At 58.1% G+C, this 15341-nt stretch overlaps 1 protein-coding gene across 1 annotated transcript; it reads left to right on the forward strand.

Annotated features, from left to right (window-relative positions):
- The first annotated feature begins 11 nt into the window (after positions 1 to 11).
- PRX (periaxin) lies at positions 12 to 14048 on the forward strand. The gene is made up of 7 exons (XM_045531975.1): positions 12 to 234; positions 3540 to 3583; positions 3667 to 3765; positions 3893 to 4018; positions 6014 to 6170; positions 9267 to 9463; positions 10120 to 14048. The coding sequence occupies exons 1-7, from the start codon at positions 126 to 128 to the stop codon at positions 13870 to 13872; spliced, it is 4485 nt and encodes a 1494-aa protein (XP_045387931.1). The 5' UTR covers positions 12 to 125; the 3' UTR covers positions 13873 to 14048.
- The last annotated feature ends 1293 nt before the right edge of the window (positions 14049 to 15341 follow it).

Here is a 15341-nt window from a genome sequence, read left to right on the forward strand (position 1 = left end):
AGGCAAAGGACAGGCGGCTGTGGCTGTCTCGTGTTCCCCACCCCCTTGTGCATGGATGCAGCTGGAAGAGGGGATGTTTGTTTCCCCACCACCCACCCTCTGGTGACGTCACGCCTCGGCAGCCAATGGCTGGGGGCTCCCTCTCCTCCCCCTCCCCATTCCTTTTCCCCCCCAGCTTAGGGCTCGGGCTGAGCAGACGGACCGGGAGCTCTGGAGGTGTCTGGAGGCCCAGTGGTAAGAGATCAGCCGGCTGGTCCCCTCCCTGGCCAGGCTGAGAAACTGTGGGACTAAGATCTAGGGTCCTGGGAGGTGCTGGGTGGCGCCTGGGGCTCAGGAGGCAGTGTGGTGAAGGTGTTAAAGGCATAGACTTTAGAGCCAGACCCTGGGTTCAAATCCCAACTTCCTCCTCCTTTCTGGCCGTGCAGCCTTGGGCAAGATACTTCACCCTTTGTGCCTCTGCCTTCCTATCTCTAAAATGGGCTGGTGTCAGGAGGCCACCTTACAGGGCTGGCATGAGAGCAAATGAGTTTCTGCTATCAAAGAGCTAGGGCAGGATGCCTGGGGTGAGGCAGACTTTCTGGTCCCTGAAACAGGGTGCTTGGGAGGTGGCGTTGATGCTGTCGGCGGGAGGCTGGTGTCTGAGCTGGATTTTGTCCCTCAGCCAAAGTTCCCCTTTGGTAGGGAGGCTAGTGGGGACCACTGAGGAGCAGAGGCTGGGTATGGGACACTGTGAGGTGCCCAGCCCCCTCTCTCCGTATGCTCCGTGTTGCTGTCAGAGACGAGATTATATTAATTGAGCACTTTCCATATACTGGGAATATTCTAAGTACCTTCTGTTATCTCACAAATCTTCAAAGCCACTCTGTTGGCTCCATTTTACAAATGAAGAAACTGAGGCCCCAGAGGTGAAGGACCTCGCCCAGGCACTCACCCCTGGGAAGTGCTGGACCAGGGACTAACCCAGGTAGCCAGAGGCCACCACCTTCACACCTCCCGTCCCCAAGTAGATGGCCTCAGATAGTGTTCAGCACCCTGGACTAGTCAACCCCCGACACCCATTGCTGAGGGCACCAGATCACTGGTGGTTGGGGAAAACCAAGGCAGAATTCCTAAGTGAGGTTGGCGTAGCAAGTGGGGGAAAGGGCCAGAAGGCAAAACCCTCAGCTGATTCCTCAGCAAGCCCCAGCTCAGCTGAAGGGCCCAGGGCCCAAACGACAACCCCTCTCTCCCAGCCATTCTGCAGGGCATGAGTAGCACCTTAAATGGATATCTAAGTTGCACACACCCCAAGGAGGTGTTACAAAGATTTAATGAGCCACGGCAGGGAAGGATCTTAGCACATAGTAAGTGCTCAAGAAACAAGGATTCTGGGAATTCTGGAAGCCCAGGCTTGGACCAGGGCAGTGCCACAGTGACTGCCCAAGAAATGGGTTTTTGGCATCTAGAGGATTCTACCTGGCCTTGATTCACCAGGGAGGCCCCATTAGATCTTCCCCTCACACAAGTCAGGGACCCCCTAGGAACCTCCCCACCCCTCCTTCCCCTGCCTAGTGGGATGGGCAGAGCTGGGAACATGAAGTGCCCGGGGTGGGGTGGGTTTCCTTCCGAAGCTGCCCCCACCTTACCCCAGGAGCTGGGTACGCAGCTCAGGAAGGGCACAGTTGGGCTAAATATAATCTGGGCTGGGCGCCGGTCCCGGGCAGGGATGAGGAAGGAGGGCACTGTCTCTCTCTTGCCCCCGCCCTGCCTGAAGTTCCTGTGCCAGGCTCTGGGTGTGACCCGCACTGCTTGGGCCTGGACCAGAGATCTTGTGGCCCAGGAGACCCTTCCTGCATCTCCACCACCGCCTGCAAGGCCCAGGCTTCCCCCACCCCTGGCTCAGGATGCTATGTTGTGTCATTGTCCTGGATAAGGAACTGAGTTAGCTTGCACACGTGCGTTGAAGTCCCTACTCTGTCACCGTGATAGCCTGTCTCTTAACTCTCTTTTACTCATCAGTAAAATGGGGTCCCACGAGACCAAGTTTGTAAAGCGCCTGCCTGGCCTGGCATCAATGAGGTCCCTCTAAAAATGTGTTTCTGGCACCCTCGATCCCTCCTGCCCAACCCAGCTCCTGCCCCAGCGCTCAGAGCCACCAGTGCAAGTTACGGTGCAGAATAGGGGTCAAGGGCACTGGCCCTGGCTCTGTCCCTTCCTGGCTGTGTGACTCCAGGCAGGTTCCTTCCCCTCTGTGAGCCACAGTCTCCACCCCTGTAATAGCCACCCCAGCCAGCATATGGCCCAGTTCAGAGGAAATGCCTCAAGCATGGGAGACAGCTGGGGAGAGGCCTGCCCCCCGCTTGGAAGGGCAGTGGGGGGGGGGCTCAGAGGGGAGGCTGGGGAAGGACACACAGACCAGGACCCCTAGGAGATCCAGAGAGGAGCTCTCTGATACTGTGGGGGACCGCCAGTGGAGTGGGTGCTGTGGGAGTGTTGAGGGGTCCGCATGTCCTCTGTCCTGGCCAGTGGTGGGCTATGAAGGGCCATTGTGTGGCCGGGGTGGGTGGGCAGGGGCGGAATGTGACTGGGCACAGCAGACAGGCCATTGTGTGAGGGAATGTGCCGCGTGAGGCCTGACCTTTCCCTGTGCAGTAGGGGTTGGCGGGTTGGCATGCCAGGTGGGGGCCGTGAGGACAAGCCCAGAGTCAGAGGTTGGGGGAGACAATTTCCACCTCCATGTCCCCAGAAGGGCCTGGTGGGGGGCTGCATGCGAATCCCTGCTCTGCTCCTCTGCCGGTGCCGTGTGTGACCTTGGAGCAAGTTCTCCTGGTCTCTCAGAGGGTGGGGTTTTCCGAGGTGAGGTAGAAGGTGAAGGTCTTAGCTCAGGGACTGGCGAATAGTAACCACTCACTACCCATCAGTTATTCTTACTGTCCATAGGAGGGGCTGGAGCTTTCTGACAAGTTCAAGTCCTGGCTTAGCCATTTGTGACCTGGGCTAGTGACATCCCTTCCCCTAGCCTCAAGTATCTTCTCTGTAATGGGCTTGCTAGTAGTACTGACCTTACAAGGCTGTTCTGAGGTTCCTGTGCAATGACCCCAGTAGGGCATTTGACACGAGGTCAAGACCCAGAGGACGTTCTTAGTAATAATAATGATAGCAAGTACTTATATGGCACCTACCGCGGCCTGGCACTTTATACTTGTTAACTCACTTTATCCTCAGAACAGCCCCGCAAGGTAAGTACTCTCAGTCTCTCATTTTATAGAGGAAACTGACGCACAGCAAGGTGAGCTGATTGACCCACTGGGAGTACATAGGAGCGATTCCAGTTATTTTATAGTGAATTTGGCCCCCTCAGTCGGCGGAGGCAGTTGGCACAGGGGTCTCCTGTCAGACAGGCCTATGAGTCAGTTTTGGCTGTTAGATATAGATCTTCTGAGCCTCAGTTTCCCCACCTGCACAATGGGGACAGGATATTGACAGCGCAGGAAGAGTCAGGCACTCAGGAGCAATCAGTGGGTGTTAGACGGTGATACTGCTCACATTACTCTTCTTAGAGCCCCGGACCCAGGAGGCCCAAGGAGCTGGAGGTGACCCTCAGGTGAGCCCTGGCTAGTGCCACATGCCCCTCCCCTGCCCTCCCTGGCCCGCTTGGAGCCTCATGCCCTGGTCTTTCCCTGGCAGGCAGCAAGACCCCAGAAGAAGGGTGCGAGCCCTGCAGACAGCTGTGCAGCACCTCGGGCTGGGCTCCTGTTAGGAGGGGGTGCCTGTGCTGAGGCAGCGGTGAGAGGACAGCTGGGGTGGGGGGGGCCTTCTCCTCTCCGGATACCCACCCCGCCCTCCTCCTAGGAGCGTGGCCTCCACCTCTCATCCCCTCCTGGCCTCAAGCCTCCACCCCCGTCCCCCACAGGCTCAGAGGCAGCTGCTCCATGCGGAACTGAAGCTGGTCCTGCAGCAGAAGGGGGAGAAGAAACAGGAGCCCGGGGCCCAGGTGACTCCCAGCAGTGTCATGGAGGCCAGGAGCCGGAGTGCCGAGGTGAGTGACGTGTCCTGCAAGGGGAACTTGTGGGGCATTGGTGGGGAGCAGACTAGGGCAGCCAGGAGACATTTTCTGGCTTCTCTGTGCCTCAGTCTCCCCATCTGTGAAATGGAAACAGCAACAGGGTTTATTTTATGGGTCACTGTGAGAAGAAAAAATTAACATACCTAAAGTGCTTAGTGTAGTTCCTGGCATAGACCAAGACTCAATGCAGCTAATTCATTGAAGGATAAAGGAGTTAAATTAATAGTGAGCTAAAGAAAATCCTGCAGAAAACCTGTATTAGAAGAGGCCATATAGTGTAAGGGTTAAGGACATGGGCTTGGACCCATGGGCTCGAACTCCAACCCTACCACTCCAGCTGTCAAACCCTGGGCAGGTTACCTTATCTCTTTGGTGCTCAGTTTCCCCATCAGTGAAATGGGGTAATGTTCCTCCCTTCTGAGTGGTTTGAGGATCCACACTGGGGCCATTTGCACAAAGTCTGGTGCCAAGGAAGCTTCCTTGAATGTTAGCTGCTGTCACTATTATTGAGATAGAGCATTGGCATTGTCGGTGTCTTACTGTGTGCCAGGCACAGAGTGGGTCTACTTTCACTGGAGCCAGGCTGAGGCTGGGGATGGCAAGCAGGGAGGTAAAGTTCGAGGAGGTCTCTGCCTACAGGATGGCCTGTGAGTTCTGGGGTTATACACCTAAGTTTAAGGCCCAGCCACTTAACTTGCTGTGGGGCATTAGGCAAGTCACCTCACCTCTCTGGGCCTTAGTGTCCTCCTCTGTGACTGCCCAAGACCTCGGGAAGTATGAAATGAGATGCTGCACATAAAATGCTTAGCCCAGGGCCGGCTAAGCCAAAGGGTGGTGTTGATGGTCATCCTGTTGTTCCCTGCTGCCCTTGCCACAACCGTTCTTACCCACATTGTCCTGTCCAGCCCTCTAGTCCCTTGAGCCACTGCTGTGGGGCATCTGGCCCAGACCTGCTTTCCCCTCTGAGCCCTGGGCTCAATTCCAGTCCATGCTGGCCTCGATGCCCTGCCCATTAGTGTCCGCTCAGATCCCTGCTGCTTCAGCTCACAGAGACTTCTTCCAGTATACCCTTTACAGTAGGGATATGGGCCCAGAGAGGGCAAGATTTTCCCCTAGACACACAGCAGATTGGATGCCTTTTCTGGGAAGCCGCTAAGTGAATTCCACAGTGCGCTGCTGGGCCAGGGCCAGTTTGCACCATTTACAGTAAATACCAGGAATGCCATGTCTGCGGGTCCACCATTCATTACCCACGCACCCCCCTTCATTGGATTCCCTCTCCCGTGGGTGTCATGCAGGTCTCTGGGTCATAGAGTCCACAATAGAGCACATTCTCACACACATTCAAGCCTGCAGGAAGGCAAATCCCACTCCCCATCCCCACCATCCTGCACGTTTTAAGGGTCCAGCCCTTTCCTCGGAATCCCACCCTCAACCTTACCCCTTGTTCTGCTGTTATTAAAGCCCCGCCCCATAGCTCAGTCCCATGCTTAAAGTATGGGTCTCCGCCCCAGGTGCGAATGACCCCCGCACAAACTCTGGCCACACCCTCCTCGTATCTTTGGCCCCTCCTCTCCCTCCTGTGCTCTCGGACCCAGCTCCAAACCCCGAGCCCCGCCCTCCCGAGCTGGACACGCCCCCACGTCCTGGCCCCGCCTCTAATTTACATACAACTCAGGTCCCTCTCGCTGTCCCCACCCGGCCCCCTTCCGACCGCTGCCCTCGGGGCTCGGAGAGGCAGCCAAACGGCGAGCTATTTAACAGCGACGCGGGTCCTGGAGAGCGAGTGGTGCCCGCGCTTGCTTAAAGGCGAGATGCAAGAGTGGATGGCGCGGACGTCCTTCCCGGGCCGTGCCGAGGGCCACGTGCCTGGGGGACCCGCCTCAGAGCCGCTTTTAAGCGCTACGATAGGCTCGGGACAAGGTCCAGCCCTGGTGCCCCGTGGCGACTCCTCGCCGCCCTCTGCAGGAGCTGAGGCGGGCGGAGTTGGTGGAGATCATCGTGGAGACAGAGGCGCAGACCGGGGTCAGCGGCATCAACGTAGCGGGCGGCGGCAAAGAAGGAATCTTCATCCGCGAGCTGCGCGAGGACTCGCCCGCCGCCAGGAGTCTCAGCCTGCAGGAAGGTGGGCGGGGCCGGCCTGCGGGGGCGGGGTTAGGAGGCTGCCCTGGGTCCCAAGGGAGGCTAAAACTGACACGGGCGTGTGGGCGTGGCCAGCGACCAAGAGGCGGGGTTAGGGGCTTGGGGCGGAGCTTTGCCGGCATCGTAGTTGTTCGGAACCGGCTCCGGAGGTTCATTGTCTGGGTTCGAATCCCAAATCCTCCGTTTTACTAGCTTGTGATCTGTCTGTGCCTTGGTTTTCTTATCTCTAAAATGGGACTAATTCTAGTACTGACCTCACAGGGTTATTATGGAGATTAAATGAGTCACTATTTGGAAACACTTAGCGCATAGCTAAGTGGCACATAGTGCTGCATAAATGCTAGTTAATGTTTTTGTTGTTGGGACAGGAGAAAAGGGGTGGAGTTAACAACTTAGTAAGTGAGGGATGTTTTAGGAAACATGGATGAAGCTGATGTGATTTACTCATGCAACAAGTATTTATTAAGTGCCTTCTATTTCAGACATTATCTTAGGTGCTTGGGCTACAGCAGTGAACAAAACAGACAACAGTCCTTGCACTTATAGAGCTTACATTCTAGTGGACAGAGACATAAAAAATAATAAGTGAAATGCCTAGTAAATTAGAAGGCAATATGTGCTACAGATGCCAGAATAAAAGCTGCATTTTTAAGCAGGGTGGGTAGGGAGAGGTGAAAAGGCTGCAGGTGGTAAGGGAACAAGCTATGTGCCCATCTGGAAGAACATTCCAGGCAAAGGGAACAGCTGCGGCAAATGTCCGAAGGTGAGAGTGTTGGAGGAACAGCAAGGGAGCCAGTATGGATGCAATAGAATTAGTGAAGAGAAGAGTAAAAGATGAGGTCAGGAAGGTAAGGGAAAGGGCAATTTTTAGAGGACTTTACAGGGTGTGGTTGAGGACTCTGGCTTTCATTCTGTGAGGGTTGTGAACAGAGGTGAGTGTTGAACTGCTGCATTAAAGTAGCAGGTAGGAGGGCAGGGTTGGGAGCAGGGAGACCAACAAGGTGACTACTTTGATTATCCAGGTAAAAGATGGTGATGATCAGGACCAAAATGGTGTTGGAGGCAAAGAGAAGGATTCAGATTGTGGATATATTTTGAAGGAGGAGCCTTCAGGACTGGATGTGGGATGTGATGGAAGAGAGTTATCAAGGATGCATCTGGCGGGGGGGTTGACCTGAGGATAGAGTTGCTAGTCCCACAAAAGGGGAACACTGGGGCTGGCACTCGTTTGGAGAAGGAAGGCCATGAGTACAGTTTGTATTTGTTAAATGAGAGGTGTCTTTTGGACATCCAGGTGGAGATGTGGAGGTGCAGCTGGGTATATGGGTCTAGGGTGGAGGGGAGAGTGCTGGGCTGGAGAGATGTACTTGGGAGCTGTCAGCAGATTTATGATCTTCAAAAATCTGAATCCAGGTCAGGCGCAGTGGCTCATGCCTGTAATCCTAGCACTCTGGGAGGCTGAAGCAGGAGGATCACTTGAGGTCAGCAGTTCGAGACCAGCCTGAGCAAAAGCGAGACCCCGTCTCTACTAAAAATAGAAAAATTAGCTGGTTGTGTTGGCATGTGCCTGTAGTCCCAACTACTCAGGAGGCTGAGGCAGGAGGATCGCTTGAGCCCAGGAGTTTGAGGTTGCTGTGAGCTAGGCTGATGCCACCACACTCTAGCCCAGGTGACAGAGCGAGACTCTTTCTCAAAAATAAAATATAATAAAATCCTGAATCTGGATGAGCTTCCCAAGAATTCCCAAGAGGTGACTGAACCATGTGAACAGAGAATGAAAAGGTTCCAAGGCCTGAACCCTGGGGCAATATGTCTTTAAGAAGTCAGGGAGATGGAAAGGAACCATTGATGGAGGCTGAGAAGGAACCTCCAGAGAGGGTCCAGGTGGTGTGGCCCCCGGAAGCCAAGGGAAGGGAGTGGATGAAGGAGAGGGTGAAGTTGGGTGAAATGCTGAGTGGTCCAAGCAGATGAAGCCTGGGACTTGAATATGGGACTTAGCTACAGAGGTCACTGCTGGGACTTGAGAGCAGCAGTTCAGGGGTGTGTGTGTGTGCGTCTGTGTGACTGTGTGTGTCTATGTGGGGAGGTGAGGTTGGAAATGTCATTGGAGAAGTGGAAATAAATGCTGCTAGACAACTCAATGCATTTTGCTGTCAAGATGAACAGATAAATGGGGCAGGAGCTCCTGTGGAGAGAGATCAAGATAACTTTTTTTTTTCTGAGACAGGGTCTCGCTCTGTCACCCAGGCTGGAGTGCAGTGGCAAGGTCACAGCTTACTGCAGCCTCAAACTCCTGGGCTCAAACAATCCTCCTGCCTCAGTCTTCCGAGTAGTTGGGACTGCAGGCATGCACCACCACGCCCAGCTAATTTTTTTTTTTAATTTTTTAGAGACAGGGTCTTGCTATGTTGCCCAGTCCCAGTCTGGTCTTGAACTCCTGGCCTCAAGCGGTCCTCCGCCTCGGCTTCCCAGTGCTGGGATTACAAGCATGAGCTGCCCTGCCTGGCCAAGACAACTAACCTTTCTTTTGGGAGAAATAATAATATGTGTGTATGTTGATGGGAATAATGCAGAAAAGAGGGGTAACCTATGACATGGGAAGAGGGGAGAATTGCTGGAGGATGACCCTGAGAAGGTGATGGAGGAATTGTCCTGAGCTAGGAGTGGGGACAGTTCATCCCTAAGGAACAGGAGGGAGAGTAGAGTCAATCCCTATAGGAGCAAGGAGGTGAATAGATGGTTTGGGAGCTTCTGGAAGGTCCCTTCTGAGTCTGTTCTCTCACTAAAGGAAGAAAAGGCAGTATATTAAACATAAGGTTGGGGTAGAGGAGTGGAAAGGCGACGGGCGTGACCTGAGTGGGCGTGGATTTGTTCAGCGCGGCAGCGGGAGGGGCGGGGCTTGAGGCCATGGGGCGGGGCTTCGTTCTCAAGTGTCCGGACCTCAGACGCGCGCTGGGGATAGGAGGGGCCAAAGGTTGGGGCGGGGCCTTACCTGGCGGGCTCCGAGGAAGTGGGCAGAACCAGGCCCCAGGGGAGCCAGGAGACGCCCACACCTTGCCCGCCTCCACCTCGCCTGCAGGAGACCAGCTGCTGAGCGCCCGCGTGTTCTTTGAGAACTTCAAGTACGAGGACGCACTACGCCTGCTACAATGCGCCGAGCCTTACAAGGTCTCCTTCTGCCTGAAGCGCACTGTGCCCACCGGGGACCTGGCGCTGCGGCCTGGTACAGTGGCCGGCTACGAGATCAAGGGCCCGCGGGCCAAGGTGGCCAAGCTGGTACGCGTGCTTAGCCCGGCCCCGGCCCTGGAATGCCCCAGCGATCCCGTCTCTGCGCCGTGAACCCCATTCCCTGCCACGGTGGGCCAGCCTTGCCCTCTGTCTTGTCACTAACCCAACGCTAATCCCACCCTCTGCCCCTTGTTCTCCTCTCCTAAACTCCTCCCTGGGAGGGGGGGCAAGGAAAAGGAAGGCAAGGGAGGGGAACCCGGGGGACCCACCCACCCCACACCAGGGCCCTCATCTCTACCATTGGATCCAGGCTTCCTAGATGTCCTGAACCAGGGTACTTGGAACCAAGGAAGTCAGGTTCCCAGCCTGAGCACTGCTCAGTTACTGCTGAGTGACCCTGAACAAGTTTCTTTCCCCCCTGCGCCTCAGTTTCCCCATCTCTAGAAAGAAGGTGTTGGGGAAAATCCGGGATGAGAACCTAGAAGTCTTGGGTCCCAGTTGCTACACTCCTGTTGACTCATTTCAAGATTCTAAATGAATGTCTGCCTTCCCCAGCACTAATAGTGAAATGACAGGCAGGAAGTGGTGATGGTGATACTTGACCCAGCACATCCCCAGCCTGGTACAATACCAGTGGGGCTCTTCCTGTCCACTCCTGGCCTCCCACTGTCCCACCGCCTCCTGCCTCTCTCCTCTCTCCCCAGAACATCCAGAGTCTGTCCCCTGTGAAGAAGAAGAAGATGGTGTTGGTGCCCGGGGCCTTGGGGGCCCCTGCTGACCTGGCCCCTGTTGACGTCGAGTTCTCCTTTCCCAAGTTCTCCCGTCTGCGTCGGGGCCTCAAAGCCGAGGCTGCCAAGGGTCCTGTCCCAGCCGCCCCTGCCCGCCGGCGCCTGCAGCTGCCTCGGCTGCGTGTACGAGAAGTGGCTGAAGAGGCTCAGGCAGCCCGGCTGGCGGCCGCCGCTCCTCCTCCCAGGAAGGCCAAAGTAGAGGCTGAGGTGCCAGCAGGAGCCCGTTTCACAGCCCCCCAGGTGGAGCTGGTTGGGCCCCGGTTGCCAGGTGCCGAGGTGGCTGTCCCCCAGGTCCCAGCACCCAAAGTGGCCCCCTTAGCAGAGGCAGTCAGTGGCTTTGCCCTCCACCTGCCAACTGTTGGGCTAGGAGCCCCAGCTGCACCTGCTGTGGAGCCCCCGGCTGTAGGGATCCAGGTGCCCCAAGTGGAGCTGCCCACCTTGCCCTCACTGCCCACTCTGCCCACACTTCCCTGCCTGGAGACCCGGGAAGGGGCTGTGGCCGTGACGGTGCCCACCCTGGATGTGGCAGCACCTACTGTGGGGGTGGACCTGGCCTTGCCAGGTGCGGAAGTGGAGGCCCGGAGAGAGGCACCTGAAGTGGCCCTGAAGATGCCTCGCCTCAGTTTCCCCCGCTTTGGGGCTCGAGCAAAAGAAGTTGCTGAGGCCAAGGTGGCCAAAGGCATCCCTGAGGCCAGGGTGAAAGGTCCCAGACTTCGAATGCCCACCTTTGGGATTTCTCTCCTGGAGCCCCGGCCCGCTGCCCCGGAAGCCGTTGCTGAGAGCAAGCTGAAGCTGCCCACCATCAAGATGCCCTCCTTCGGCATCGGAGTGCCAGGGCCTGAGGTCAGGGTGCCCAAGGGGCCTGAAGTGAAGCTCCCCAAGGCCCCTGAGGTCAAGCTCCCAAAAGTGCCCGAGGCAGCCCTTCCAGAGATTCGACTCCCAGAGGTGCAGCTCCCGAAAGTGTCAGAGATGAAACTCCCAAAGGTGCCAGAGATGGCTGTGCCCGAGGTGCAGCTTCCAGAGGTGCAGCTGCCGAAAGCCCCCGAGATGAAGCTCCCCGAGATGAAACTCCCGAAGGTGCCTGAGATGAAACTTCCTGAAATGAAACTCCCGAAGGTGCCAGAGATGGCCGTGCCAGATGTGCACCTCCCAGAAGTGCAGCTCCCGAAAGTGCCAGAAATGAAGCTCCCTGAGATGAAACTCCCAAAGGTGCCCGAGATGGCTGTTCCCGACGTGCACCTCCCCGAAGTGCAACTCCCTAAAGTTCCAGAGATGAAACTCCCAAAGATGCCTGAGATGGCTGTGCCAGAGGTTCGACTCCCTGAGGTGCAGCTGCCAAAAGTCTCAGAGATGAAACTCCCCAGGGTGCCTGAGATGGCCGTGCCTGATGTGCCTCTCCCAGAGGTGCAGCTGCCGAAGGTGTCAGAGGTGAAAGTCCCCGAGGTGAAGCTCCCCGAGGTGAAGCTCCCGGAGATAAAACTCCCCAAGGTGCCTGAGATGGCCGTGCCCGATGTGCACCTCCCAGAGGTGCAGCTGCCAAAGGTGTCAGAGATTCGGCTGCCGGAAATGCAAGTGCCAAAGGTCCCAGATGTGCATCTTCCAAAGGCGCCAGAGGTGAAGCTGCCCAAGGCTCCAGAGGTGCAGCTAAAAGGGGCAGAGCAGGCAGAGGGGGTGGAATTTGGCTTCAAGATGCCCAAGATGACCATGCCCAAGCTAGGGAGGGCAGGGTCCCCATCACGAGGCAAGCCAGGTGAGGCAGGTGCTGAGGTCTCGGGGAAGCTGGTGACACTTCCCTGTCTACAGCCAGAGGTGGGTGGCGAGGCTCGTGTGGGTGTCCCCTCTCTCACCCTGCCCTCAGTGGAGCTAGATCTGCCGGGGGTCCTCAGCCTGGAGGGACAGGCCCCAGCAGCTGAAGTGGGCAAGGGGGAGCGGGCGGAGGGCCTGGGGGTGGCAGCAGGGGTCGGGGAACTGGGCTTCCGAGTACCCTCCGTGGAGATCGTTACTCCACAACTGCCCACAGTGGGAGCGGAGGAAGAGCGGCCAGAGATGATGGAGATGAAGGTCAAGCCCTCCTCCAAGTTCTCCCTGCCCAAGTTTGGACTCTCAGGGCCAAAGGTGGCCAAGGCAGAGGCTGAGGGGGCTGGGCGAGCCACCAAGCTGAAGGTGTCCAAGTTCGCCATCTCACTCCCCAAGGCTCGGGTGGGGACGGAGGCTGAGGCCAAAGTGGCAGGGGAGGCAGGCCTGCTGCCTGCCCTCGACCTGTCCATCCCGCAGCTCAGCCTGGATGCCCATCTGCCCGCAGGCAAGGTGGAGGTGGCAGGGGCCGACGTCAAGCTCAAGGGGCCTAGGTTTGCTCTGCCCAAGTTTGGGGTCAGAGGCCGGGACACCGAGGCAGGAGAACTAGTGCCGGGGGCAGCTGAGTTGGAGGGCAAGGGCTGGGGCTGGGATGGGCGGGTGAGGATGCCCAAGCTGAAGATGCCCTCCTTTGGGCTGGCTCGCGGGAAGGAAGCAGAAGTCCAGGGTGGGCGCGTCAGCCCCGGGGAAAAGCCAGAGCTCGCCGCTGGGCAGCTTAAGATCCCTGAGGTGGAGCTGGTCACACTGGGGGCCCAGGAGGAAGGCGGGGCAGACGGAGCAGTGGGTGTCAGCGGAATGCGGCTGTCAGGGCTGCAGGCGTCCACAACCAGGCAGGTGGTCACTGAGGGCCATGAGGGGGTGCTGAGGGTGCCGCCACTGGGCATCTCCCTGCCGCAGGTGGAGCTGACCGGCTTTGGGGAGGCGGGTGCCCTGGGGAAGCAGGCTGAGGGTACAGCCCCTTCGGCAGAGGGCACAGCAGGCTACAGGGTCCAGGTGCCTCAGGTGACCCTGTCTCTGCCTGGAGCCCAGGCGGCAGGTGGGGAGCTGTTGGTGGGTGAGGGTGTCTTTAAGATGCCCACCGTGACAGTGCCCCAGCTTGAGCTGGACGTGGGGCTGAGCCGGGAGGTGCAGGGGGGTGAGGCAGCCACAGGCGAGGGTGGGCTGAGGCTGAAGTTGCCCACACTGGGGGCCGGGGCTGGGGCGGGGGCCGTGGGGGCCGAGGACCAGCCCCCAGGGGCTGAGCACACCTTCCACCTCTCGCTGCCCGATGTGGAGCTCTCGCCACCCGCCGTGGGCAGCCACGCCGAGTACCAGGTGGCAGAAGGCGAGGGGGATGCCGGACACAAGCTCAAGGTGCGGCTGCCCCGGTTTGGCCTGGTGCGGGCCAAGGAGGGGGTGGAGGAGGGTGAGAAGGCCAAGAGCCCCAAACTTAGGCTGCCCCGAGTGGGCTTCAGCCAAGGTGAGACGGTCACTGGGGAAGGCTCCCCCAGCCCCGAGGAAGAGGAGGAAGAAGGCAGTGGGGAAGGGGCCTTGGGACGCCGGGGCCGGGGCCGGGTTCGCTTGCCACGTGTGGGTCTGGCAGCCCCTTCTAAAGCCTCAAGGGGGCAGGAGGGTGAGGCAGCCCCCAAGTCCCCTATCGGGGAGAAGTCACCCAAGTTCCGCTTCCCCAGGGTGTCCCTGAGCCCCAAGGCCCGGAGTGGGAGTGGGGACCAGGAGGAAGGTGGATTCAGGGTCCGGCTGCCTAGCGTGGGGTTTTCAGAGACAGGGGCTCCAGGCCCCGCGAGGATGGAAGGGGCTCAGGCTGCCGCTGTGTGAAGCCCCTGGGCAGGTAGAGACTCCCTTCCTGTCTTCCCACTGCCCCCTCCCCCCGTTTTGTGTGTGACATAACTAGCACTAACCCCAGAGGGCCAGGCGGGGCGGGGGTGGGGGTGCCTGTGCCTGCAGGAGCGCCTGTATCACACAAGCCATGTGAATAAAATAATCCGGAGGTAGCCACGTGTCGGGTCGCCTGTGTCCTGGGGAACCCACTCCCACCAGGCCAACTGCTACCCCCTGCCCTCTGCCGGGGAGGGGCACCTGGGTTCACCCGGCCTTGCCTTTCCCGTGTATCGGGTTTGACAGCCCTAACCGCCCTGGCCCCACCCAGGAAGGGCCATCCCGCTCTCCTCTCCAGGATTGTGGGTTTAAAGTCTTCACCCCTGGCTCACGCCTGTAATCCTAGCACTCTGGGAGGCCGAGGCGGGCGGATCGTTTGAGCTCAGGAGTTCGAGACCAGCCTGAGCAAGAGTGAGACCCCCGTCTCTACTAAAAATAGAAAGAAATTAGCTGGACAACTAAAAATATATAGAAAAAATTAGCCAGGCATGGTGGTGCATGCCTGTAGTCCCAGCTACTCGGGAGGCTGAGGCAGGAGGATCGCTTGAACCCAGGAGTTTGAGGTTGCTGTGAGCTAGGCTGATGCCACGGCACTCGAGCCCGGGCAACAGAGTGAGACTCTGTCTCAAAAAAAAATAAAAAAAAAATAAAGTCTTCACCCCAAGCACTTGGCTGTCTCTTAGGACTATGTCCCAGGGTCCTCAGCACCTGTCGGGGCTGGGTCTCAGCTTCCAGGAACCGTGGGCCTCCACCCCCCGCCCCATATCCACTCAGGATCTAAGTTGCTAGGCGGCCACCAGGACCTCCACACTCCTCCATGTCTGTCTGTGAGGCCCTGCACTGGACAAAGAAGCCTTGCTGTCCAGGCCTAGTTCTCCTCCAACGGCCCTGCACTCTCTTCACATCTCCCTCGGCCCTGCAGGTCCCCCTACCCACCCCTTTCCCTCTGAGCTGAGACCCCCGGGGCCACTGTCCCATCATCCCTACCAACCATGGCAGGAGTTACATACACTCACAGTGCTCACCCCCTGTCCAGCCCCCCAGCATTTGGGGTTTTCCTCCCACCTGGGCTGGCCTTTCAGCGTCAGCAGTGACCTCTCTGTGGCCACACCTGAGGGTTTCCTGTGTCTCCCTGTCCTGACTCCTAGGGCCCCTTCGTTCTCTCTTCCCCACGCCTCCCACTCCTGCGTCTCCTTGGGTCCTCAGGGTGCCCCCCAGGCCCTCACCCACCCCCCCAGCCTCCCTGGGCTGTGTGGCCCTCCACTGTGGTTTCCACACCTCACCTCTGTGCTGACAACCCCCAAACTCGCCTGTGTCCCCAGCAGCACATCCCCAGGCACCAGGAGGCTGTGTGGGTGGCGGTTCAGAGTCTGACTCTAGAGCCCCACTGCTCAGGATCAAAGCCTGTC

This window comes from Lemur catta, chromosome 19 (genome assembly GCF_020740605.2).
Source record: "Lemur catta isolate mLemCat1 chromosome 19, mLemCat1.pri, whole genome shotgun sequence".
NCBI classification, from domain to species: Eukaryota; Metazoa; Chordata; class Mammalia; order Primates; family Lemuridae; genus Lemur; species Lemur catta.